A 27,643-nucleotide genomic window follows, 5' to 3' on the forward strand; every position below is an offset into this window, starting at 1 on the left:
TCTGGTTTAATTTCAGATTCCTCCAATAAATTTATTATTGCCTTTGAATTAATGAAACTACCAGAAGCTTTATGCATTGTAATTGAGATTGTATGATTTTAATGCTCTGTTTTGTCTTTGTACATCCATCATTTAACCCCTGGTATGCATTAATGTTACAGAACAAGCAAAACAAACTTAGTGGTTGACCAAGAATGCTTTCTTTGTACTGCTTCTGTGTAACACCAAGTATCACACACATGGACACACAAAGTGGGAAGTGGCAGAACCAGAGTGTATCAGGCTTATGCTGGTGGTTGGATGTGGTTCCCTAGAGAATTTGGCCAATCTTGCAATATTACACAGTGTGTTTTGGCATACACATAGGAGGGAAGCAGGGGTGAGACATTTCATCAGCTACAAGCACGTCATTTTACATTGTTCAAATGAAAACAAAATGGATTGTTTAAAATACAAAATAATAGCAAAAAAACCCCAAACAAAACAAAAGACCCCAAACCACAGCCCTGTGTTTAGGCCCAACTTGTTAGCTGTTTGCCCACATGGCAACCTTCAAACACTTATGTCAAATCCTAGTGTTCTTCAGTTTTTTTACCTCTGATCTCTCCTGGTTTCTCTGCTATTGTAATCTTATATTTAATGTCCATTTATTAACATTATGGGGATTGTTGAGACTTAAAGCATGAGAAGCAGAGCATCTTTATGACTTTTGTATACAGTTAATCTCATAAGATAAACTTTACCACGAATACACATATTACAGAACATCAATTAACCAATATCTGGGGGGAAAAAACCCTACTTAGATTTCCTGATGAACAGTTGTCTCTCATTTAGAGTGTCAACTCTAGAGTCATTCTTCCTAAAATGTTTTCTTTTATGTTATTCAGATTCTTCTTCTTGTCACAACTGTATGCATATATTATATATACATATTGTTTTTAAGAATCTATTCCAATAACTGATTCTTTAGCAAACTGCTGGGTTTTATGTGTCAATTTCTGGCTTATATTTATGGTAGAATAAATCTTAGAGACCGTCTCAGTCCACATGCTTACTGATGCATACCACAAATACACACATATAAAAATAACCATTAAAAAAATTAACAATATCTATTATAACTATCTATAATGCAGCATTAAAAATAATAATGTACATTATACATTTTATATAAATTTTCATCCTATAAATATGTATATATATCCTCAGGAGAATCTTCTAGGGGATAAATCCTAGAACAACTTCTGATTCAGCTTCAGTTACTCCCGAGATTTTCCTTGAGCAGGGGAAAAGTCAAACATTCTATTCAGTATTTTATTTTGTTCTCAAAGTAAAAATGCACAAGGTGCAAAATTGCAATACTGAATTTATTGCCCTTTTAATATTTCCTGAGTCTTGCTATCATTTAATAGTTTAAAAATGTTGCTTGTGAAACTTTGATGTTTACAGAAAAGTAATAGGAAACTTCTAGAAAGTTATTGCAACGAATCTTACCTAGGTGAAATTTCTAGGAAGCTTTAGAAGTTGCATGACCAAATTAAAGAAACTGAGTTTGAATGAATGATATTAAGCCTGTGCTTAGTCTTGGGATTATTACTCTTGGTTGATATTCTGATGCCCTGGGGCATCAGAATAGCAAGGGGTCAGCATCAAACTGCAGCAAACACTTCTGTTTTACCACTGCGGAGTTGTAAAGCTGATACTCCTCAGGAGAAATGTTTTTCACTTGCAAACACAAATTTGGGTGTAAATGCTGGTTCTTTATATCGGTGTTGCCTTTGTTAATGGAAATTAAATAGTTATGTTAATGGAAATTAAAGAGGATTAAAGAGTTCAGGGGCAGTGGATTTAATTCTCTGGTTAGACTATTCGTATTATAGGCCATCAACTTCACAGCTTTTTTGTTTATAGGTGGAACTGGAAAAATTGCTTCAGTCAGAACCAGGAAGTTTTCTGTTGAATCTGTTGTTCTTGAGGGCTAATAGTTTTGTCTTTGTTTAATTCACATTTCTGTTGTTTCATTTGTAGAGACTTGAAGCCTGAGAATATACTTCTTGATGACTGTGGTAAGTAAAAATTAAAATTAATTTTGAAATCAGGAATTATATCTCTTATACCAAGCCAGAAATGTAAGGGATTTCTTCATAATAAAAAACCTCATTGAAGAATCTTAATTTAGCAAAGAAAATACTGCCTTGCTTTTTACAAAGCAGGGAAAAACTTTAAGGGTCGACCATGATTATGTATGAAGGGTCAATTTTCTACCTTCAAATGGCTATTTTTTCCCTTTTGCTCCTCATTTTCCCCCTCCTCTTGATTGAAGATCATTAAAATTTCTATATGGATTTGTTTTGTTCGTCCTTTCTTCTGCTGTGGAAACATGATTTGTTAGATGGGGCGGGGGGAGGAATTTTACTTTGTAAACCAAAATGTTTAGATAGTAGGAAGAAATCTGAAGTATTTCTGTGTTAACATTTTGACTAAAAGAGGTCTGATGGTCTCTGATGCATATGTGGCTGGAAGGAATCAAGGAAGTACAAACAATATGAAGAAATGTTTGTAGTCTTTTGTTTGTCAAAAGCCAAATTAATTCTCTTTAATCACTTTGTATACAAGTCATTACCAGAATCTTTTGAATTGACTGTGGAACATGTGCAGGAATTCTCTTCAAAGCTGTGGATTAATATTACAAGTTTGTTCTTGTAACTGCTGAGCATTTTAGTTGAGGAAAAACTGTTTTTGAAGTATTAGCACAATTTTTTTTAAAGTCAGCATGTTATGACTGATAAATTTCAAAAAAGATGATGCTTGAGAGAATCACTTTCCAAGAGCTAAAGCTTTGCTAGACATCAAATGCATTCTTTAGTTTTTCTCTCCAGCAATGTCATGGAAAAGCTGAAGGCTTCTTTGAGGAAAAATGTAGCCTTGCAGGACTGCACTAGAATGCTTCCTCTCTGCCAGGGATATTTTGATCTAGTTCCAGAGAGCACAGGAGACTAATTAGAAAATCGCTTCAGGAGCTCAGATCTTGCACTTGAAAAGGGGTTCATCAGATGTCAGGGAATACAAGAGCATCTGAATGTATTTAAAATAGCATTTGCTGCTCCAGAGCATTACCTTATTCCCAACCAGTATATAGAGTGATACTTGACTTTCTTGACTTTCTCCTCTCTCTCTCTCTCTCTCTCTCTCCATCCCCAGATTATCTAACACATGTACATAAGAAATTAATGTGCTGTAAACTAATATTGATGCTGTAGAGGTTTTTGAATGCCACAGCATATATGCACAAAGGTTGATTGGGCATTGGAATGGACTACCCAGTCAGGTGATGCAGTGTCCATGCTTGGAGGCTTTCTAAATAAGTATTTAAAAAGCCTGGGACACCTGGGGCTGCCTGCTTGCTCAGGTTTTACTAGAGACCTTCTGAAGTCCCTTCCAGCCTGAATCATTCTGTGAGTCTGTGGTGTTTCTGTGAACAACAGTGTCCCTCTCCTTATAACCAGTATTAGAAATAAGTGTGGGGTTTGCTCTTTTTTTTCTTTTTCGCAACGAATCTATCTACAAAATTGTTTTGAAATTGAATTGAAAATGTGATTGTCCTTTCTTCTGTCTAGACTTTTACATTTTTCTTGAGAAAGTACCTTATGTATTTTTACATTAAAATGTCAATACAATTCTTGCCTTGAAATGTCTTGAATGTGCTTGAAACGGTTCAGGAGTCTATCCAACAAAGAGTGGGAATATCCATGGGAATGTGAGGGAGAGTGGGGTGGATTTATTCCCACTGTCCACCTTGGACTGGTTCCCCACTGAGCAGTGCATGACAAACCACTCTATTGCCAGATGATTTCTGTTAGAGGTACAGCTCTAAAGGCCATGTGTGATAGGGGAAGGTCAACTTGAGACATTTGGCTGATAAAGTGCAATAGAAGCTGTTATCCACTTAGGAGTGATTAATGAGAAGAGGAAATCCCAGAATTGAACTGACATGTTGCCATATAAATAATTCTGAGTAGGTTATTGACTAGGCTGCTCTTGGTTTGGAGTGGGAGTTGGGATAGCAATTCCAAGTACTCATGTTTGGCATTATTGGGGTACTTCATTACAGGAAAACAAGCTGTCTCAGTACAGGCTACAGTTTTCTCACATTTGGAATAAATTAAGTTAATTTTGAAGTTTTACTGAGGAGTCAGAAAACTAAGTGCTTGTGGTGGGTATGCAGATTGGAAAACCACAAGTGTCTGATGCATAGATGCAGAATCTGAAATGAGCATTTCTATTTGTCCAAGAACAGTAGCCTATGCCAAAGCCAGGAATTAGAGTGCTTAAGAGCAAATTATTTTTGTATGACCTTCAGAAAATCAGTTATATCTGTGCCTCTCTTTGTTCACATTTTTAAGGAGGAGCTGAATAAAACACTCTTTTCAAGTTAAGTTAAATAAACTTCGGGCTATATGAATCTTTTGATACTTTGCAGTGGGGTTTTTTATGAGGTATGCAATAGAATCTTTTTGTTTTAAAAGTGATAATACTTCATTATTTTACTTCATTAATTAGCTGACTATGTATCATTTATTTTAACATAAATAGGACATATCAGGATTTCAGATCTTGGATTAGCTGTGCAGATTCCAGAAGGTGAAACTGTCCGAGGACGTGTTGGGACTGTTGGTTACATGGGTATGTAAAGCATCTTTTGCTAGTTACATTTTACCAGAAAATTTGCTTCTGTGAATTTAAGAACTGTATTGAACCTGGATTAGTTACTAGACATGTTATGGGAAGAAGAAAGGTTATAATATGCGTTTGTACATGTTACTTAATTATAAGCCTACTGATAAACTTGAAAACTTAACTGAAAATTCCAGCTTTAGGCATAACTTTAAGGAAGCACCTATTTTTTTTCTGAGATTCAAAGAGATTTATGGTTACAGGTAAACCGCGAAATTACTGTGACAATACATTTCTTTCCATGCTTTGGAAAACTTCATTCTCAGGGTTTTTTTTTTCATTCTCTAACGAATACTGAGCATTCAAGAAATTGTTTTTCTCTTGAATATAAACAGAGTTCTCACTGTAGAAATTAAAGTTTCGTCAAAGTGCAGAGGAGTCACACAAACATGTCTGCACAGGGCCCAAAGAGAGTATTTGAGACTTTTTCCAATACACACAGTTAGTCAATTGTGTATTGACTAATTTAAAGTGAAATGATGTGGGTGTGTGTTTGTTTTTGTTTTGTAGCTCCAGAAGTGCTCAAAAACGAGAAGTATACATTCAGTCCGGATTGGTGGGGTCTTGGCTGTTTGATTTATGAGATGATTGAAGGACAGTCTCCATTCAGGAAGCATAAGGAAAGAGTTAAACGGGATGAGATTGACCGGAGAGTAAAGGAAGACCAGGAAACATACTCAGACAAGTTTTCAGAGGAGGCAAAATCCATCTGCAGGATGGTGGGTGAAGAGACATAGAGGTTTGAAAATTAAATTTCTAATCCTTTTAAAGAGACCAACTACTTTATTCTAAAATCTTGAAAAATTTTCAGAACTGGATTTGTAAACCTTCTTTTGGTTCGCATGAAAGTTTGTGATTGTTCATGAGCTGTTCAGTTACCAAACTTCAAGAATTCAGAACTTTTCTCAAGATGAAGGAAAGCTGCATAAATTGATTATTCATCACATGAATGAAATGGTCTAGTACTTCTTGCACCACTTGTTATTATAGATGGAGTGCAATAGCATGCTCAGCCTGGATACTGCATGGGAACAAGTGGCTGAGTAGTACACCAGTTTCTTCATCTAAAACATTATCTACAAGACAATGTTTTTCTATCTTGCCTGTTCTTAAATTTATACAGAAAGCTTCACAAGTTTTCTATACTAGTTAATGCAAGATATGTGCATTACTTAAGCCCATAAGATAAAATATAAGTCTGTATTTCCTGAAAGGAAAGCCTACTGCAAAGTCTGTACTGTAAAGTCTTCTCAATATGGCATCAGTTAAAATATTTTCATATAACTTTGGGCATAATCTTCAAATCATGTGCTTTCAGGGGTTCTTTTGTCTGTTGAAAATATTTTGTTCCCAGAATGTTGTTGTTTGGATTTCCAGTTAATTTTGATACATAATAAATTTAGTTAATAAGAGGCCAAGTCGCAAAATAAAGTGATTGAAAGACATTGTATGTAGGTTTTTTTTTTTTTTTGGTTGTGGGATTGTATCATGGATCAGCTTTTTTTTCCATGTATCTGCAGTTACTTGCTAAAAATCCAGGGGAACGACTGGGTTGCACTGAAGGAGGAGCTGCTGTTGTAAAGCAACATCCTATTTTCAAAAACATCAACTTCAAGAGGCTGGAAGCTAACATGTTAGAACCTCCATTCTTGCCAGATGTAAGTAGGTGAGACAGATTTGATTAGTATCTAAAAAGGCAAGAACTGTCATAATTCTGTTAGCAATCATATGAACTCCAGAGAAACCTTTAAAGTTGGTTACATTGGTAGGAGAATGCCATTGTAGCTATTGATGATAACTAATTGTTTTGTGGTGTTTCATCTGAGATCACAGAAGAATTTACAATAGTGGTATTTCCCTAAGGAGCTTTGTAGCTGATTTCTTACCCCATAAAAGTCCCCTTCCATTGCTCAGATGCACAAGAAATGAGGAATAGCTTTGAAAAAAATACTCCAGAGTCGAAAGGAAGGTGACAGAAGATGAGTGAATTATGATAATTATTGAGATCCAGACAAGCTGTTTCTGGCTTTGATATTTCTTTTCTGTTACTGCAGGATAGATAAAATTGCTCAGGTGACTTATGAAGAGCATCTTTGTATTTCTGTTCCATAGAATGATGTAATTTGGTGATCAGCAGTGTGAAATGTAAAACTGCAGACATATTGCTCCCTTTTGCTCATCTAGAGGAAAGAAAACCAAACTAAAAGTCCGCAGATCCAAAACTTTAATGAAGTAATCTTGTCTTGTACTGCAGCCACGTGCCGTTTATTGTAAAGATGTCCTGGACATTGAGCAGTTCTCAACAGTAAAAGGAGTGAACCTGGATACCACGGATGATGACTTCTATTCCAAATTTGTGACGGGTTGTGTCTCAATCCCTTGGCAAAATGAGGTAATGCAAATTTCACAGAAGATTATTTTCTTTAGTGCAGCAGTATAGAATATTTAATAAAATATATAATTATAAAGATTTTCTCTAGGAGATGTAAAGAGGTTTCTGTTTTAGACTTCTTTGCTGAGAGGCTTCAAAAATTTTTTTTTCGAAAAACATAAGGAACTTGCGAAAAACTGAGATTAATCATAAGTTTGCACAAACAATGTCTGGCATCTTGTCATCATAGGCACAGCTTACAGAACAGTATTAGTATCTGTAAGACCACCCTTTCCTTGTTCTTCAGTCCCATGTTATTCAGTATTGCTGTTCACAGGAGAGGGATGGAATGTTATTCCAAGTGTTCAAAAGCAAATAGGTGCAATGCAAGCTGTTTGTGTATAGCCTGTGTATCAATAGAGTATCCAAGTGACAGCAATACAGAATTGCAGACTCACCTTTTTCAAGGTTTCAAAACAAACAGTTCAATATCAGTTGAGTCAGACTTTCCCTTAAGAGTTTGTTTTGTGTGCCTAGTGAATGAATATTCTAGTAGTCTGCATCGAGTACTAGAATTTTGCTGCCTCTGCATGCAATTCAAATCCTCTTTACTGTTTCAGCAAGAGCACTCAGTAATAATTACTTAAAATTGCAGTTCTTGTTATGAATGCCTTGTCCCCATTATAATTTATTTTTGACTTCCTGAAATTACTATTGTCTTGAATTCAACTAGTGTCATTTCTCTCCCAGTATGACTGCATTTTATTAAAAGCTTGAACACAAAAGATGAGCAATTTCTGAACAATTTGGAGGAAAAAGTACATTCCCCTCTGTTTTCCTTTTGGTTTTTTGCATTACATTAAGGATATTTGAAAAGGTGTCATTTGACATAGAGAACTTTAACTGAGAAACAGTGACCCTTTGGAGAAAGAAGTATTTCCTATACTATGTTGTAATTCTAAACTTCAGAATATGAGCTAGTCATTAAAAAATGCACTGCAGCTTAATAACTAACCCTGCAGAAAGGGATAAAGTTGGAAGTAGTTGTGGAATTCTTGTGAGGGCAATTCCTTTTCTTCAAGGAAGAACTGCAGATTTCATTGTACATTTGTGCTTATTTTTTCTTTTAATTCATGTTAGTGAGCTTTCCCTCAAATTTTTGCCTCGCAAGACTTTGTCTCACCATTCCATAATTTACCCAATGTCCTGGTTTACAGTAAAAGCAGGCTGCATTTCTTCTTATTCCTCTTTATGCCCTTTCTTATGCCTCTTTATGCCCTTTCTCTCTCTACAAGGTATATTCACAGTCTTAAGCTGTGCCAAGGGAAATATAGGTTGGATATTAGGAAAAAAGATTTTTACACGAACAAGGATAAAGTTCTGGAATGATCTGCCTGAGGAGGTGGTGGAGTCACCATCCCTGGATATGCTTAAAAAAAGACTGGATGTGGCAGTCAGTGCCATGGTTTAGTTGAGATGTTAGGGGCTGGGTTGGACTCCATGATCCTGAAGGTTTCTTCCAACCTTGGTATTCTATGATTCCTTTGGCTGCCTGCTGCTGTGACAGATGTGTACCGGTGGCACTTACTGGTAAATGCCAGCTGGATTTGGGCATTAGCCACTCCCCACCTTCTGACCCTGCCTGTTGGTAACATTTTAGCACTCTTCCTGCTGTCCTTTCTGTACCCAGTAATTGTGGTTTTATTTCTTTTGTTTCTGTGTACACAGACAAAGATTATTTCAAAATCCCTTGCTTCTCTCCAGAGACCCATCTTCATTATATCTTTTTTTTTTCCTCCCATGTCATGTTTATTAATTAAGTTCAGTTCAGGGCATAGAGATATTACATTTTTTTGGCTGGCCTGCTCTAAAATGAACAGAATACCTGAAAGGAAAATCTGTTTCTGGTTCTAAAAGCTTCTCATTATTGAATCAGGAGCATAAGAAAGGCAAGAATGCAAAAAAAGCAAGGGAGTACCTAACACCTGTGTGAGAGTGCTCTCATTGCTCTTCTTTAGTTGGTTGAGTGCACAGGGAGAATCAATGTCAGCTTTGTGCTTCCTTTTGGAGAGAGTGGTGTCGTTTGGCTGATGAATTTTTAAGTGTTAGGAGTACCCAGCCAGAGTAAATAGATAATACCTGGAATTTGTTTGAGAGGCTTTTATCGATATTTCATTTATATTTCATATGTTTCAAAGATGATTGAAACGGGATGCTTTGAAGATATCAATGCATATGAAACTGATGGTACTGTGTCACCAGACAGAGAGAAGTCTCCTAAGCCAAAGAGAGGCTTCTTTCACAGACTTTTTAGTGGAGAGGTAAGGGCATTTATTTTCTTTCATAAGAAAATTAACTTCCATTCTTTTTTAAATTATTATTAATCTGTGATAGGAAAACCAAGTTGCTCACTGCATAGTGAAACTAATGAAATCTGTTTTGTTATGGCTTTGCCCCTCCACCACATTTCAGAAATTATGGCAATCCCTATAACTACAGGAAGCTTTCCTGCCTCAGCATTCTGTCCTCCTCTAGTTACCTGGGTTCTGCTAAAAGCTGTGCTCTAGACCTTCCTTTGCTAAAGAGATTAATTTGGGTCTTGCTTCTTATATATTTTACCATTTTTTAATGGAACTTGTGTACATGTCTTCAGAGATAATTGAGGCCCTGTGTAAAGACTAGTAATAAGCAGTAAGTTTACAAGCAAAAATAAGTATCTATCCAATAAATAAGTAAATAAGTAGAAATACCCCCAAAATAAATGAGAAGTACCCTGAAACAAATGTTAAAATATCTTAGGCTGTTTAATGCCTTCAGCAAAACAATGACATAATAGATCTTTACATAGCTGATAATGCACAGCCTTTTCTTACACACAGACTTCTGTTCTTTAGTAGAAGAATTTCCTGTTCAGAGAATTGAGTATTTACCACCTAGAAGACACATCATATATTGTAATTGTCTACAGGGTGTAAGAAATAGACTATTTGTAAAGGTTTGCAGTTGAAGATGTTATATACAATTGTGCTTGCTCAGTGTGCCTGCACTTAGAAAGGAACTATCTTGAGAAGCTTGAGTATATTTCAGTAGTGAACACTTGGGTAGAAATTACTTTTGCTTTCAAGCAGAAATGGAATTTTAAAATTGCTAGGTGCATATTGTTAAGTAGCCACAGCAAGACCGTGTATTAAAATTGCATGAAGAAATTTTTTGTCTTCAGCTGGCAATTCACCTTTCTAAAATGGTACAATGCTAATGGAATGTATAATAGTACTGTCATTTTTAGTTCATCTTTTCAAATACACTTTTTCCCCACTTTGAGTAATGGAATAGAAGGGATGGTTGAGTGTACTAATACTCTCACATAGCTGAAGTTAAAGCTTGTGTCTTACTGTAGTCTTTTCCAACCAAAAATCAGCAGGATTTGTACTGTCCCGAGATATGATTCTATTGAGAAGAAATCCTAAAAAATGAATAGGGTTTGACAGTTTTTAGTTGGTTTTGAACTAATAGGATTGCAATTAATTGTCTTGTGAAGTTAAAAGAAGGAAAGAACTTTAATTAAATTTTAACAACTTGAGATTTGGGCTTGAGGTTGTGGATTCCTTTGAGTTTCCCAAAGCATTTACTAAGGATGGAGTAAAATGTGCTGGAAAAATATCACCCCTCCCCCCCCAGCCTTTCTGTGCCCCATAAACACACAAATGAACAATAGTATTAGTTCTGCGGCTGAGTTGTCTGTTTGTCTTCTCTTGCAGGTCTGCTTTAAGTCTGATTGCAGTGATGATGAGCAGGAGTCCTCCAGACTTTAAATCATTTTATGCTCATCAGAAAGGATGAGCAAATGTTAAATGTTTTATATCTCTGTAGCAAATTGTATTATATATATTTTTTATCTGAGTTCAAGGATTTTTGTACATTTGTACTTCATTTGTTTTAAGATGTATATTTTCACTAAAGCTTAATTGTACAAAAAGCAATGAGTGCCATTTGAGTGAGTGTGTTTCTGTATGTATTTGATTTATCTTGATTATTTTTTTCCCAGTGGAATGAATCTAGAAATACTAAAAGGATTTTAAAGCACAGAGATAGTATCTATGGCATCACTGTAACTTGACTTTGTATGCTCCTGGTAAAACTCTTCTTGATCATTAGGATCTTTATTAGCAGTTTTCTTAACAGTAAAATTGATGTACTGATAAATTTAATAATTCTGGTATTATCCAGCAGCATGGCAGTGCTATTACCTAATGTATCTCTCAAGCAACTGCTAAGAGAAAAAAAAGGAATTCAGTGCACTGTGGCCAGCTATTAGGAGTTGCTCTTTATTATCAGGCTCTGTAGAATCTCCTTCTGTATTTCTGTATAAAGAGAACTTTGAACATTTAGCTTAATCCTCAAGCGGAAGTATCCTATTCTTCTCTTTCCTACCCATCTAACACATCCTCTCCATAGCGTTTCTTGGCATGAACCATGCAAGTCGACCTATGCCAAAATTTTATAACTATATTTTAAAAACTATGTTGTTTTTACTGAAAGGATTTCTTTTTTACCTGTAGGGACACAGCTTTATTTTATTTTCTGTAAATGAAATGGTTTTTAACTCCATGTAGGATGTTATGGTTTTATAATGGGTTAAAAAACAAAGCATGGGCTCTTCTTAGTAATGTCCTCTCTGCTTATGTTGTAATATGCAATGTTCTAGGGTTGACAGTCATCACTGCCACTGGGGGAAGGGCAAGGTAGCATTAAGTATTGAATTTAATTATGTAAGTATTTTTTATAGCCTTTTAAAACAGAAACATTAAAATATGTCTTTAATGATTGCTTAATACAGATGTGGAATTGGTATTGAAGTTTGTTATGATTACCTGATGTCCATTAGTAAAACTGACAAAAGCTGCTTGAAAGCTAGGCAAACTTCCATTCTTCCATTCTTCTGGACTCACTGTAGGTCAGACCCTTTATTTTGTAAATTTCTAGTAAAACTATTCATCTGGGTATGAGAGTTAATTTAAAGAGCACATTTCATTAAGAGCCTCATCTGTTTTTCAAAACTGAGTGGGGTACTTGAAATATAATGGAGTTGGAGACATGATTTTAGTTTCATATTTTGTTCTGTATTCTGAAGATTTGTCTCAACTGTGCATGCATTCAAATGTCTGGGGCACCAACTAGACCACACATGTATTGTTCACACAGAGCAACTGAATAGTCCCCCCACCTCAAAAAGGTCCCTCTTGTGATCTGTAGACCCACTGGAAGAAACTTCAGCTGCTTCTGAGAAACTCACAAGATATATTTGATATTCAAGCCTATTGTCAGATTTTAATTCATGGTATTTGGTCTCTAAAGACAAAGTTTTAATTGATTAGAATTTGAAAAAACTGGAAAACCAGTGTGTTGCAGAACCCTGCTGGGGCTCATCTGGTGTCTCTCTGAAATTGTTCCTCTTGGCTACTGTGCCACAGAAATGAGGAATGAGACTGTTTTCCTGTGTTTTCAGTGCATTTTTCCTCCAGTCTAAAACAGCACACAAGACAGCAAAATTACTCTTTTAGAGAGTACAAAGGGAGAAAATTGGCAGAGGGAGAGAGAGTTTGAATGAATTACTGGAAGATGGTCTGATGTAATATTGAAGGGATGGGAGACTTGACAAATATCTGAACTAAGGGTGTTGGCTAGAACCATTATGTGTGAGACAATGAGCTGGCAGTCTGACCTGACCCTCTTTATTTTGTACCACAGCAATAGAAGAACTCTAAAAAGAGGGGAATGGAAAAATGGGGAAGTAACAAAAGGGTTTTATAAATACCTACATGGTTGGAGAAGCCATCGTTTCCCTGATTAAGAGGTTTGAATTTTTAAGACCTTAGGCTTGCTGTTTTGAGGCAAAGGTGACTGTATAATCACCAGACATGCAGGGTGACAGTCTGGATTTAATGTCTGTGTAGAGTAATTTGAAATTTGGGCAAGAATACCAAGGACACAAACTGAATAATTTTTATGAAGAAAATTGGTTTTAACAGATTTAAAAAAAAAATGAAAATCTATTTATCATGTATTTCAAGTTTTCTTTCTGTATGGGATGGAGAAGAATCTTAACTTTAAAAAAAAAAATCACTTCTCTATTTTGGAGTGTTGAGGCTTAACATTTATTTCCCAGGAATCTGTGAAGAAAGAGGGCTAAATGAAGAGAAAAGGGAAATTGTTCCTAAGAAGTGGTTATTTACATGTCTGCTTCTTTGGAAAAAGGAACTCCTTGTAAAAAATGAGAATTTGTTTGTTTTTATGAAGTTTTACTTAGTTTAATTTCACAAGTTTTTTTTTAATTCAGAATAGTACTATTGAATTATTTTGAGTGAGTACATGTTTGCAGGATTATGACATAATTCCATTGGGTTTGGGGTTTGGTTTCTTTTTTGGTTAGTTGATTCCCCAGTAGGCTCAAGATGGTATTGTACTAAAAATTTGTCCCTTTTGGCTAGAAATACAAGCATGTAATAATGACTGCATCTTATCAGATGTGAATCCCCTGAAAAATTAGAAAAAACAAGGAACTGGAAGGATCAGCAATCAGCATAAGTCTCCTTACACAGTACATGGAGGGGAAGATGTTATGCTGGTTAATCTAAGGTGACTACATTGGTTAAAGGCCTTTACTGGAGTATAAGGAGTTTGGAGGTGCATCTTGAAAGCAGGGAAGGGCTAAGGAGAGGGGAGAACACCTGAAAGCAAAATATCTCAGTGTGAGAAATTTAATATGAACTTAGCTCTTGATTTTTTTTTTTTTTTAGGACAAAACTGGGACAAAAAAGGGGGGAATAGCAGGTTGTGTTTACTGATTATGTAGCCTTTTATTTCCATGAAACTGTTGGGGTGAGATGGGGGAAGCCAACATAACTTCTTGTAATTCAGCATGACTTCACTCTCTAGACCCATGTGTTAGAAGGCTTTAATAGCAGTTAGACAGTCCAGTGTTCTACTGGTGCAAGATTTGGAAAGACCTATGGTATTCCATGGAGTTATTTGCATGAGATCAACCCTCCTTTCCTGAGCTGTGTGTTTCCAAGCATTTGTGTATGTACATCTTCATGTTTGCTTGTGAGTACCTCAAACCTCTCTATTTAGCTCAAAATTCAGAAACTGTGAAACAATGTACCACTTGTCTTATTGGTTTACTTAATGCTTTTCAATGTTGTGACCAGAAGAATAGAATCTTCATGCCTCAGGGTTGCTTTTTCTATTAAGAAAGCTGTCAGCTTTTCCCTGCCCCCTGAGGTGTGTTCAAAATAGAGGTGGTGTTATTTCTGGATTATAAAAGCAACAGAACAGTCTCAGCTGAAAAAAGGAGCACTTAAAACTAATAGGAAGTAGGAAAAAAAACCTGTGGTATGTCTGTAAAAAGAGTGTTATTGACAAACCTTAGCCTTTAATATCTCTTGTCTCTTTTTTTTCCCAAATCATTCTTTAAACAGTAGTCCTGAATGTTTTTGAGTATGAAAGAGAATTATCTCCAAATCAGAGTAAAATCGTCTGGTTTATAAATCAATGATGAAAGCAATTAAAACCAACTAACAATCCATTCTTAGAATGCACTTCAATTATTTTTCAAACTACACTGATGTAAGAATTTCCTCATTGCCATTTGTATGAACAGAGAATACTTGTTTACAAGTTACTAAAATGACAAAAAAAGTAATATTTTTCTATGGTTTACAGTTTAGCATTATATTAATTTAACATTGGAATTGTCATCTTCATTTTAGTGTAGGTTTTCAGAAAACAATTCTCTTTAGGAAGTGAAATTCAAATTATTGGGAAGCATCTTTAAGCTGAAGTCAAATTTACTTTAATTACTTGGTTGGCTTATTTGGTGATGAATGAAACATTCTTTTTTATTTCATAATTGTTCTTGTGGTGTAACTTAAGTTTTGTACGTGAGATGTAGGTAACTTTTTCTCATGATCCAGTTGTGTCCAAAAACACCAGAATTCTTTCCAGGCTTTCCAGAAAGCTGACTGTTAAATGTGATGTGTTACTTCCAGCATCTCCAACCACTGACTGTTCTTGTGTGAGCTGTTTTCCTGGACATTCTAGCATTGTAATTCCTGAAATAAAAGCAAAACACTGACACATATCTCAACCACATGTATTACTGTCTAATGTGATTTATTTACAATGTCTATCAGGGTAGCTGAGACACAAAAAGAACAAAAAAATAAAATTGTAATTAAAATAAATTTCCAATTTCTTGAAGCAGAAAATGTCTTCTGCATAGTGTAAGCTTTTTACCAGTGTAAGATAGTCGAATCCAGGAAAAACTGCCCTAGTTCTGACTCAATTGATACCTTATCTCATGGTCTGGATCTAGATTTCTGCATAAATTTCCATGTTAAAAGACAGAATTATCGGCATGGGCTGTTTTTCATTAGCACATTTATTGTAATTTTATAACATGAGTTGAAGGACAAAGCCCCCAAATGCTCTCCAAAAGGGCTTCAAATTAAATGACTTTAAAACGACACAGCCAGGCTGTGACATATTGCAGATTATCTGTGCATATGCCAAACCAGTGGGCCAGCAGTCTCATGGAGTAGGACCAGTTACCTGCTGAATTGGTCATGGAAATGCAGAAATGCTGGCCAAAGTGGGACTTCAGGATAGGGTGAAAAATACTCTTGACATGCTTATCTTAAAAACATTGAATCAAGAGGTAACTTAAGAGACAAGCTAAGAGCATGTTTCTTTTCTTTTTCTCCTGGAGGCTGAGATTAATTAGTTGTCATCCCCTAAATTTCAGATAATCTTTTAGGTATGCACTGTTAATTGGAACTTCATTTTTCTTTGAGGTAATGCCGACTTTACAAAAACGTTTCTTCTCTAATCCTGCCTTGCTTTTTCTTGCCCCTTGCCTGGTTTACATCACTTTATTTTTGCCAGTGCAGGTGTTGTGGGGCGGATCAGTGACATGATACACGCAAAACCACGGATCAGTTTGGGCCGGGAGAACCTACTGATAAGGTATTCAGCAAAGAAAAACCTGATACCCCGAGTTACCTTCCAGTTAGCTCACAGCTAATGAGCTTCTCAGCCGCTGGAGCTCAGGCCAGGGAGAACAAAGAGCAGCGAGCTTGTGGGCAGGCACTGCCTCGGCGCTCCTGCCGTGAGTCAGCAGCGCACAGGGACTGGCACACTTTGATCCAAAGCTTCGGAACAGCCTTGCGAGGGCTGGCTTGGTTGTGCCTTGTTTAATCTTCGATAAGGGCTTGTGCTCTTTTTACTGTGCTTAAATGTATATCGAAGTGTGGAGCGGCACACGCACAGAGTGTGCAGTGTTCCAACTCTGCTGTCATCTTTTATCATGCATCATTTGCTAAATAAAAAATTCATGATTATCCACATGTTCCAGAGAAACGTTTCTGCAAGCTTTATCATAAAATAATCCGGAGAAATACTGGTCTTACCTTAAAAGCTCACCTTTTGTAGCACTTCTCTAATGAAACAAGGTTTTGCTTTAAGTTGAATTGCTTTCAGGACTAAGGATAAGTTTCCTTTGAGAGGACTGTTTCAAATAGTTTGTCTTTTATTCACATGCTCATAAAGTTAACTGGCAGAGAGAGCACTGTTCTAGTGAATATTTGGCAAGAATGTTATCTATGACTTCTGTCGGCCTGAATATCCAGAGACATGAGCCTTGCTTCATTTCTTCATGTCTGCTAACAATAACCAAGTTGAATTACTGGAAATTTATTTTCTTAGAATTTCTAAGAGCTGTTCTCCATTTTTATTGCTGGAATAGGTTTCATGTGTGTGAGATAAGTTGAATTGCCAGTTCTTATCAGCTGTCATTTAATGTCTGTATTAACAAGTAGATATATTAAAATCAGTGGCTGCAATTGGAAACTTAACAGCACTGTTGATTTTTTTGTACGTGTTTAGTAATGCAATCAATGATTTAAATATTCTATACTGTCTCTCTTGTATCCTGTATGTTTAATATGTATACGCCAGAAGTATCCTCTGATAAAGCAGGTCCCCACTCAGGAGAGGAGCGCTGAAAGGGCAGCACGTACGCTGCCAAGTTTTAAGTGTCCTGTTCCTGTAAGAGTCTCCGCAGCCTAAAATAAAACCGGAGTGCCGGCAGCGCCTTTGGCCGCCCCTTGTGCTGCGGGGGCTGGCGCGTTACCTGCTGTGCCCCCGTGACGTGCGGCCACAGAGCGGCTGCTCTCGCCTTGCTGGGGCGGTCCGTGCGGTGCCGCTGAGAACGCGGCTCCGCGCGGGGCAGTGCCAGGGCCTGCCAGCGCTCCCAGGGCCGGCTCTCCGCCCGCAGCGCCCCCGGCCCGGAGCCGAGCGCGGCCCCGCGGCAGCCCGGGCGCCACCGCCGCTGCCGACAGGGGGCGCAGCAGAGCGGCGTACGGCCGCTCCGGCACGCGGCAAGGGGCGGAGCCTCCCTTTGATTGGTTAGAGCACCTGTCGTTCTCGGGGATGCCCCGCCCCTTTCGCGGCCCGTCTTCCCCTGTGTGTTTCTACGTAAAGGCGCGCGTGACGGCAGGCCGGGAGTGCCGTGTGCGCATGCGCATACAACCCCTGGCCGCAGCACCTCTCAAGGAGGGGCGGGGCGGGGCGGCCCCAGGGGCGGGGCCCGCGCGCGGGGGCCGACGGGACGGATCAAGATGGCGGCGGGGCGGACGGGAGGCGCCCGCGGCCCCGAGCGGAGCCCGCCCCATTCATCGCGGCTGTGACGGTCCGGGGCCCCCCAGAGCGCCGGCAGAGCGCCGGGAGCGAGCCCGGGGGCAGCCCCAGTGGTAGCGGGACAGCACTCGGACCCGCCAGGCGCCCGTGACAGGGCGGGTCGGAGCGCGGGCCGGTGCCGCCGACGCGGGCGGAGCGGACATGGCCACCATGGAGAAGCTGACGAAGGCCTTCGAGTCGCTGCGCTCCTTCCAGCAGCAGCAGGGCCCCGCTGCCCTCCCCGAGGAGCCGCTCCAGAGACCGTGAGTGACCCGCGCCCGGGACTCGGTGGCTCCCCACACGCGTGTCCGGCATCCCCCCCGGCCCGGTCCTGGTCCCGTTCTGGTCCCGCGGACGGCCCCGAGCCGGGCCCGGGCGCTGCCCGGTCTCTTGGCAGCTGGCGGCTCCCGCAGACACGCACACCACAGAGTCGCGGTGCTGCTGTCCCTTCTCTGCAGAAGTTCAGATGTGGAGTAACTTTTGGGGCAAGTGCGTTTGAAAAGTCACCAGTGCGGGAGATGAACGGGAGGTACAGCAATGCTGTGTGGGTTTCACAGGCTGGTTCTAGGAAGGAAAACCTTTTTTTCACCTAGTACACTGCTGCAAAAAAAGACAAACACTTAGTAGTGCTTCATTCAAGCTATGTTTTTCAGCCTTTTCTCTTCTGATAACTGCTGAAGTGCTTTTTGTGATACCTTTGTTTTTCTGTGATTGACGCTTTCTGCATGAGTGTCTTTTCTCTGAACTCTCTCCAGCTGATTGTGTAGCTTTCTTGAAATGAGAATTCAAGGCCGAGCAAGAGAAATTTCTTCCTCTCTGTCACTCACTTTTCATATCTTTAAGTGTTGAATGTTTTTCAGTCGGATTTCTTCTTTCTTATAAGAGCAGTGCCCTGGAAGTTCACGTTGAATTTAAAAACAAGTTTTGATATTTGTGAATTGAAGGTTTAACTAGAGTCGAAGTCTGAGCTCTGATGCTTTCAGAAGGAGTTGTTGTGGATGTCTGTTTGTGACATAGTTAATTTATAGTCTAGTGCTGAGATGTTTTGCACAGAGACCTAAGAGAAGTTCATTTAAATATTCCTAATAGCTTTTTTCTTTCTTGAATGTGAGGGATAAATGTGTTAGATCCATGAGATATTCAGGTTTCCCGTTGGGGGGCATTACTGGGTGGGCCAGGGTCGGGAGCTGTTCAGTGCCGCGGTGCTGCCCCTTGCGTTTGCACCCTCTACCACCAGATTTACCGAGCACGTGTGAGGGCAGTGAGGTTTTCAGGGATAAACACATGAGTCACACTAATACTTTTTCTCCTGCTCTTGGGGAGAAGGGAGAAGCAGAAGGGCTGAGGAGCAGGTAACTTCTAACTTGGCAGTTTGCTGTGGTGCTGGCAGAGGAAGCAGAGCAGTGGCTCTGGGCTTTTGGCCACCTGCTCCTACTGCTCTTTCTGCTACGGTTGCCAACTAAATTATCACGGTTGGTGCTGTTTCTCTCTGGAGAGTGTTGTCTCAAATAATCACAATGCATTTCCACACTTGTGATGCTTAATAGGTGAGAAAACTCATCTTCTTCATGAGCTAGTTGTTTTTAGATGCCTTACTGGTCTGCAGGGATTAATTGCTCTGTTTTGTGCCTTTTTTTTTTTTTTGCTAGTACTTTGTGTGATATGGATGAACATCTATTTCCAGTCTTTTCTATGTGCTGTTCAAATTTCTGTCTTGAAAGTAACTGGTGAGAGAGGTCATGGTATTGCAAGAGAAAATCTTTAGAATTATTTGTGATGCTTTTGATATTGTGCTTGGTTTGGTGGTCTAAATTTAGGCATGTTCTACTGCAAACATTAAAAAATTAGTATTGGAGTTGTCCTTGTTGACTTTGCTTTGTGTTTAAAAATAGGCTGTTTTCAGAAAGCTGATGGGATTGTATGCCCCCAGGAACTGGACAAATTCAGTGACAGCACTGAGCCTCATAAAAGCCAGTGAAAAGCTATTGTGGCAGCCTTTGCTGAGGCTTCCCAGACTTCTAGTGGAATAGCAGGTGACATATTGAATGTAATTCACAATACTATCTGCATTTATTTTTTTCTTGTTTGTAGTTGATTGGAAAGGAAAATTGGCTCTGTGTTTGGGGCGTTAATCTTTGTGTGGTTCTCTGTAAATAACACGTAAATCTCTTGTAGTTCTGTGTAGTAAGTTCCTACCATCCTACTCAGGACCGTCTCCTCCTATGAAATGTTTTAAGGTCAGAGAGATTGCTGTAGAGAAGAACTAATTGTTTACTCAGCAGGTGTCCACATCTTTCTTCACTTTGTTGTAAGACAATGACTCCAGAACTTTTGATGATACTGATATCCCCTCTTTTTTTATTAAAATCTTAATTAAATCCAAGCTTTTACCAAGAAGATAGGACTTTTTTCTGTTTCAAGAGATTTTAATCAGCAATAATCATATGTTATGCTTACATTATGCCTTACAGTCAGATGTCAGTCTCTGGTCCCCTCTTTCTTATCTCTTGTTGGGTTTTTTTTCCCTTCTATGTAAACTTGAGTTTTCTGTCATATTGCTTCTATACACTTCTGCTAAGGCAACTAATTTTCTTCCTTATATTTTTTCAGCTTTTTCAGACTGTGACATTTTGTTAGAAATTGGATGTTTTGTTTCGGATCATAAAGCTCCTAGTAACTTAAAAGTTTGGTAGTATGGTATAAAAATTTAGAGTTTAATTTGTGAATCGAAAAGTGGATTCTTTAAATTTTCTCTTGTAAGTTAATTCTAATAGTCACTTACTGTAATTGTTTTCAATTTTTTTTACATTTGATTCTAATCATTGCCTTTACAGCATAATGTACTGTAAAAGCCCAAGCAATATGCTTTTTTCTATTCTCTTCATTTTTTCTGTGACTTTTATGTTTGACTGAAGCTGTGGTCATGGATTGGTTTGATCAGTGCTATATGGAGGCCTAGCATTAATTTTTTGTTTTACTGAAGATCACACAAAGTGCATAGGTATTACCTATTGCCCTGCTTGTGGTTCCTTGATGGTTTTTTGGCATTACCATGTCTAGAGTGTGTAGTAGAGCAGTTCTGGTTAATTTGACAGTTCATCACTGCCTGCATTACTACACCTTGTTTCCAGTGTCCCCTACATTTGGATTGAGTTTATTTCTTGATCCACTCATATTTCTGTTTGTTATTAAAAGAACAGGTTTTAGTTTCTGTTATTTTTGTCAAGATTAATGTCAAGCCATTTGGTTTGACCCTTTTTTCTTATCACTGGCTCAGCTTTAGAACTTCTGTACTTTTCACATATTCTTAATTTCAAGGTCTAATGAAAATGAGCATCAGTAAGCTGCAACTCCTTGTAGTCAGCTCATCTGGACTCAGAGGGCAAAATTACCTGGGCTTGCTGGTTTTCTTACATTGTTTGTTAATCTTCCTGGTGTGTAGAAGTACACAGGAGATTAAACTCCTCTGTAAGTGAGATGGAGCTTTCCTGTTGATAACTGCTGCTTCCATATCTTCTGCCTTGTGTTACTCATCAGATGTGTGTGATTAATTCATCAAATGTGTGATGCTGTTGTTGCCCCCCTGGGTATGCTCATCAGCAGTTTGCCTGTGGACTTCATGATATTTCTGAATAGAGCTTTGTTTGGTTTTTTGAACTAAAAAAATCACGTGTTTTCTCTCTAGATACTGTTCTGTTACCCTTCTCTCTCTGTAGGCACAGAAAATATGTGCATGTATATAATATACATTAAGCATTTTCCTTCCACCTGTCCTTTCTTTAAATTATTTTTTGGAAGTTATATTTTCTCTAGCCATGCCTTTTTAAATTTTGAAGTTACTTATTTCAGCAAGATGTAGATTATGTGTTAGTGGAGCTCTCTGTTTACAGAAATTTGCCCAAGAGATTGGTCTCTGCTAGTCTGAGCAGTATTGAACACCACTGCCTGCCTTGCTCAGGGCTGTGTTATGTGTAGATAATAGAGAACTTTATTCTGGAAGTAGCCTTTGTCAGCAGTATATTCAATATGTCTTGTGTCTGAAATAGTGAGCTTATGGGCAAGTTCACATGTGCCTGTTCTGTTTTTGGGTTGAATATGTACTGAAAATGGTGCTCCTAAGAGATTGGGGCTGCTGGGTAAAATTAGCATGAAAGTTGAAATGATTAAATCATTTTCTGAGGTGCCTGCTCACATTGGTGTTGCTGATGTTGCAAAATCAGTTGGACATCTTGGACAGTATTTGTTTTTTTGTTAGAGATGATCTGAAATGCTGCTAAAGAGACTGACACTTTTTCAAGATGGAGAGAAAGACATTGTGTATCTTGAACAAATTTATGTTGTCTGCTCATATTCTGCCTGTGTCTTAAGTCCAGGAAGAGATCCTCTTGGCTGTTTAGCTTGCCTAAATAAAATGCTGCCAAACTAAAACAGAAAAAATGGCTTTGTTCAGAGCTTTTCCTTAAACTTATAAAAGTAGAAAATATTTCTGGGATGAGATGAGGTGTTCTTTATGAGAAAAACTGAAATCTTGGGAACACAGACTTTTGAACCCCCGACTTCCAGCCTGATGGAAGAAAAGGGACAGGGTTACTGGGATACTAATGACTTTTTTTGAAAACTTCTACTATTATTTGAGCTGAAGTTCCTAAATAGTGCAGTATAGTTCTTTAAAAACACTTGTCTGATGCTGTATTTTGAGTTAGCTGAATTTAATGTGCTTATTGGCTACTTGCTGTTGGGCCTTTATGTTGTGTTACTGCTATTAAGGTAACTGAAGGCTGTTCACATTGTTTTCCAACTTCTCCTTCAGAAACGCTGTTTTACTATTTCATGATTTTGTGCTATTTTTTTTACTGAGAGAATGAAATACTGAAAATGATCCAAAAGGGAAGGTTCTCTGTGAATGTGAGTGAAAAAGCTGGTAATTCTTTACTGTGAAACACTCAGGAGAGATACCTTTGGGCGGGTTGTTTTGCTCCAGTATTGCTGCTGGTTAATTATTTAAAAGTAACATCTGCTTTCCTAGAAGTGATTCTGTGTCAGTAAAGTTAGGGGTAGGAGAGACTGCAGACTTAAATAAAATTTCCCAGCGAGAGTTGGGAGTCTGTCTCACTCTTTTTTCAGTTCCTTTATTGGGGGTGGAGCAGGAAAGAGCTGCTATTCCAAGGGCTTGTATCATGTTGAAGTGAATGTTAAACACATTTTGCAAAGGAGAAGCTTTTCATATTGTGCTCTCTATTGTTTGTAGATACACATTCTTTGTTTCTATGCATTTTGTTCTCCTTCTTGTGCACTGAGCTTGGCCTTTCCTGGGCTATACCAAGTGTTACTATAGGGATGTTATTCTCAATGGGCAGACTGTGCCTAAGGCTTTGCTGTTTTTGTGATCACCTTTGAAGGAATGTAGTGTATGATGGCATTGCTTTGTCATCCTTTGCAGTTCAGATAAAAATGGTCCATTTAATACAACTTGAAGTTTCAAGACATTAGCAGACAAAAAAAGGTGATGCTATGGAGGAGAAGGGTCTTTTTAAAAGAGCTATTTTTTGTTCTCATTGCTTATTTTCTCCAACCTTTTTTTTTCTATCACTTTCTTTTATTTTTGCTGTGTTCTCGGACTGCCTCATTTTTTCTGTCCTTTCCCTTTACTCTTTTTCATTCTTCAGTTTTCATTCCCAAGCATTTTCTCAGTGAAAGTTATGGAATTAATGTGATATTCCCTGTTAAATGATTAATTCTTCATTCTTCTTCTAAGTTTATATTTCTCCTTTGCTTGTGTGCCCATGTGCTCTCAGCAGCAGCTGCAGAGGAAGTCCTGGGTCTGCAGGTAGTTGGTGTACAGCTGTTTATGGAGTGATCAAAGAGTGCAAATGCATCTTTTTCTTGAGTAATGATTAGGCACTACTTTAGCAAGTGTTTGAATGGTTGCTTTTGAACTCTTGTCTCACACTCATTATCATCATATTCTTCCTTTAGAAAGAAAGAACTTGCAGCTACCAAGAAAGATCGAGTGAATCATTGTCTAACAATATGTGAAAACATAGTTGCTCAGTCATTAAGGTAAGGCAGTGTCTTTAATTTATTGATTATTTATTAATGTCTTTAATTCATTAGGATGAACAACAACTTCAGAATGTTAGTTGCTGGGAGGATTCCTTATAATTGCTTGTTTTAAATGCTGAGCTTCTATTTAGAACTGAAATGGTGTGGAGTTTTTTTTAACCAACTCAAAATCTAAGAAGGACTTTTGTTTACCTGTTGTTGGAGTGGGCACTTTCCTTCTACTACAGACAGAAAAACTTAGGCATAGAGGTCAAATACCTTACCAGGTTATGTAGGAAAGAGTTGGGAAATGATCTCCCAACTCCTAATGAAGTGCTTTAGTACACTGAATGTCTTCTCCTCTTGCATATGTGTGTGTAGTAAATATGTAGTTGGATTATAAAATGATTCAAAAACATAATTGGTGCTCATTTTCATGGCGCACATTGTAATTTTCTACTGTTTGTTTATTTAGGAATTCCCCAGAATTTCAGAAGTTGCTGGGCATTGCTATGGAACTCTTTCTCCTCTGCAGTGAGGATGCAGAATCTGATGTCCGGATGGTTGCAGATGAATGCCTTAATAAAGTTATTAAAGTAAGAGCTTTTACTGTCACATTTTGTCTCTTCTTGATGCAGTGTCCTGTCTGAATTCCCACTGATGTTCCTTTAGTTGTCTTTCTTACTGTTGACAATATCTCATAATGTAAGAGGCTAAGTAAGCTTCTGTACTAAATTCTCTATGTGATCTTTCTCTCTTAGGAGAGGTTTTTATGCCCAGATCAACATATTTAGCTTTAACTTGTCTTATGTAATTCATTGTTCTGATCTATTCCTGTCTTCTATTGTTCATTAACTTTGTTCTTTTTGAGTTAACCAAAACAGGAATGTGGGCTTTTCTGAAATCATTGTGTGGGAGGAATACTCCTATTATTGTTCTGTAAACATAAAGACACTTGGCATGAGGAAAGGTAAAAATATTGTTTAAAAGCTGATTGAAAGGTAGTGTGGTTTGCTGAGACTTGGAGGAGGAGATTTCAGGCAGAAATTAGAATAAATATAGTATTCTGGAGATTGTTTGTTCCCCTGCTGTGATCCAGAATGAAGAGCTTGTTGGAGAACAGCAGATGGGCATTCACAGGAGGTCATGCAAGGTCTAAATCTTGATTCAAAGTATCTTAAAATTAACCTTATGAGTAATTTGTAGAAGTACTTTGTTGAATCTCTGCTTCAAGAAGGGGGTTGTGTTCACTTCCCTTTTTTTGGGTTTGTTTTTTTTTTTTCTGAAATACTTGAACTTTAAGACACTGTTATGTACCTGCATAAATAGTCTAGTTGATGCAAAGTTTAAGTGCTTTAGAAATATGCAAATAATAGTTTTCTTTCACATGAAGGGGTGTGTAGAAGCAAAAAAACTAATTCATTTAATTCATTCCCTATCTGAATGAATTAAATTTTGGGTATTGAGCTTGTGGCTGGAAGCTGTATGGAGAAGCTTACAGATTGTGTTCCATAATGATAGGGAATGAGGAAGTACAGTTCCTTGCTTTTTTGTTTGGCCCAATAGCTCTTTGCTCTTTTCATTTTTATTTGAATGTGTTTTCTATTGGAGGGAGTGTACTCTGTGAGATGCATACATTATTGTTTAACTCAATTTGATTTAAAAGCTGCTTTGAAACAGTCCTAAAGAATATAAGCTTATTTTCTACTTTCCATGAAACACTTATGTAGGCTTGGTATAAAATTTACCTCATAAATTCTTTAATCTATTTAGTATTGTTGCTTTCTGGCATGTCTCAGGGTTACTTGAAAAAACAAATTTTTTTCCCAAATGTTTGTATGGTAGTTTGTTTTGTTTTCAAGATTAAAGTGGTTTTAAACACTGGCACCTTCTGTCAATCATTAAGCTTGGCAGTTGGTCTCAGCTCTGAAGTGGTAACAGTTGTGATGTTCCACACACATGGACTATCAGGCTGTTATGGAAGCTGGATGTAGTTTGTATTCTGTTTCTGTGCTTTATGTTGTGTGGAAGCAATTTAGCAACTTGGGCAGACGCTTGTGTGTAAATGCAGAAACAAAAAGATGTCCAGTTTGGTTTTTGGTTGTGCAAGTGTCAGTGATGCTTGTGGTAAGTAGAACAGAGGTGTTGGGCCCCTAAGCTTGCATTTTAGTCAAAGTTCAGCCATTTTTTAGTATATCTGGCATTTTTAGAGGCAAATTCTTTTGCTAGTTAGCAAAAGATACTTTGTAGCTTCTCTTGAAATAAAAGACTATAGATGTAAGCATTACTTATGTAACTATGTGTCTGTCTGGAGTTTATGCTTACTACTGTAACTAGAAAATGAACTCTTCTGTTCAGACAAGGCTGAACACATAACTTTAGATAAACACTGTTTAAGTTATCTTCAAGTATCACTACACCTACCTGTCAGAACCTCAAAGACAGCGTAAATGGCTCAAAACTTAAATAACTGTGGTGATACATTTAAGAGAAAAAACATCAAGTTGGGACTTGGCAGGTTTCTGTGGGTAAGGTCAAAATGTCTTGTCTCTAAAGCTGATGCATGATGTTTTTGTATTCTCTGTGCTAATGATACTGGTGGCGCTGTTCATACAGATTGCAGTACCATTGGCCTCAGTAATTGGAATTTATTATTGTAGCAATTTAGAGCTTACTGTGCTTTTCTTTAAGTGATGACATCATAGATTCTAGTCTGCTAAAAATATAGCTGCACACTAACAAAAAGAGTTCCTATAGCTGGGTGTGTTGTAGGGATAACTTAGCCTCAAAGCCAAATAATAGCTAGGGCCTCTTTATGTTGCTTGATTTCCTCATATATATATATATATATATATATATATATATATGTATATATGTATATATGTGTATATATATATGTGTATATATATATGTGTATATATATATATATAATGTATATAGGGGCAGTGAATTTCTCATAAAAATGAAGTTTTATGAAGCGAATCCTACCTGCTGTCATCCTGGCACTTTCAGTGTGTAGTTGGGGTGTTCATGTTAATATAAAAATAGAACCCAGGTAAGATTTTTCTGGGAAAGGCAATGCCATTGTATTGTAACAGGTGTAATTAGAGTGAATGGACTTTTGGAGCATACAATTTTAGCTGGGGAGATCAGGCTCTGGAGGAACCACAGGCACTCCACTCACTGTGCTTAAGCAGTTGTGGCTTCTAGCTCAGTGGGTACCATCATATTTTGTAGTCATGATGAGTAATCCTGTTAAGATGGGAGTTTAATGGTTGGTGGCCAGGAAGGCAGTTAGAAAATTAGAAATGGAGAAATTATTGGGCAAGGAATAAAAAATTAAATACTCCACGATATTGCACTGTATGAATCCACAATGTAGGCACTTTCAGATTGAATGAAGATCTCATCTCATCGGAGGAAGAGCTGATGGAAATGTTCATAAATTTTACTACACACCAGGGAGAAGAATGGAGGAGGAAGGGTAACCATATATACACAAATTGTTCTGTTTGAGGAGATTATATTTTCATATCTTATTCTCTGATACTTTCAAGGTAGGGAATTATCAAGTTAGGATGAACAGAAAATTACTACTTCTCTGTGCTTGCTTTCATTTCATGTACACCGGATTTTAGCCGGGCTGCAGGTTTGAACTCTGTTGCTGTATGCTTGATTGGATCCTGGGATGTGACACTTCTTGTATGCAGGGCTCCTCGTGGTGTGTGTACTAACAGGATGCAGGAAATAGGCTGATTC

The 27,643-nt window shown here is 38.0% G+C and overlaps 2 protein-coding genes across 4 annotated transcripts in view; both read left to right on the top strand.

Annotated features, from left to right (window-relative positions):
* The window catches only part of GRK4 (G protein-coupled receptor kinase 4), a 35,515-nt gene extending 23,481 nt beyond the window's left edge, over positions 1 to 12,034 (top strand). The window contains exons 10-16 of one of the 2 annotated variants that reach the window (XM_084204373.1): positions 2,032 to 2,069; positions 4,597 to 4,686; positions 5,248 to 5,456; positions 6,258 to 6,395; positions 6,992 to 7,129; positions 9,307 to 9,429; positions 10,867 to 12,034. In XM_084204373.1, coding sequence (XP_084060499.1) covers positions 2,032 to 2,069; positions 4,597 to 4,686; positions 5,248 to 5,456; positions 6,258 to 6,395; positions 6,992 to 7,129; positions 9,307 to 9,429; positions 10,867 to 10,920 — 790 coding nt within the window. In that variant the 3' untranslated portion in view covers positions 10,921 to 12,034. Of the gene's footprint in view, positions 1 to 2,031; positions 2,070 to 4,596; positions 4,687 to 5,247; positions 5,457 to 6,257; positions 6,404 to 6,991; positions 7,130 to 9,306; positions 9,430 to 10,866 lie in introns of those variants that run through there. The other variant, XR_014616109.1, reaches the window with a different exon arrangement.
* A 5,823-nt stretch (positions 12,035 to 17,857) lies between these two features.
* HTT (huntingtin) overlaps positions 17,858 to 27,643 on the top strand; it is an 81,043-nt gene continuing 71,257 nt past the window's right edge. For both annotated transcript variants that reach the window (XM_084205216.1, XM_084205217.1), the window contains exons 1-3: positions 17,858 to 18,105; positions 23,819 to 23,902; positions 24,360 to 24,480. In XM_084205216.1, the coding sequence (XP_084061342.1) occupies positions 18,005 to 18,105; positions 23,819 to 23,902; positions 24,360 to 24,480 (306 nt within the window). In that variant the 5' untranslated portion in view covers positions 17,858 to 18,004. The remainder of the gene's footprint in view (positions 18,106 to 23,818; positions 23,903 to 24,359; positions 24,481 to 27,643) is intronic.

The sequence above is a fragment of the Fringilla coelebs genome (genome assembly GCF_963513975.1).
Source record: "Fringilla coelebs genome assembly, chromosome: 4".
NCBI classification, from domain to species: Eukaryota; Metazoa; Chordata; class Aves; order Passeriformes; family Fringillidae; genus Fringilla; species Fringilla coelebs.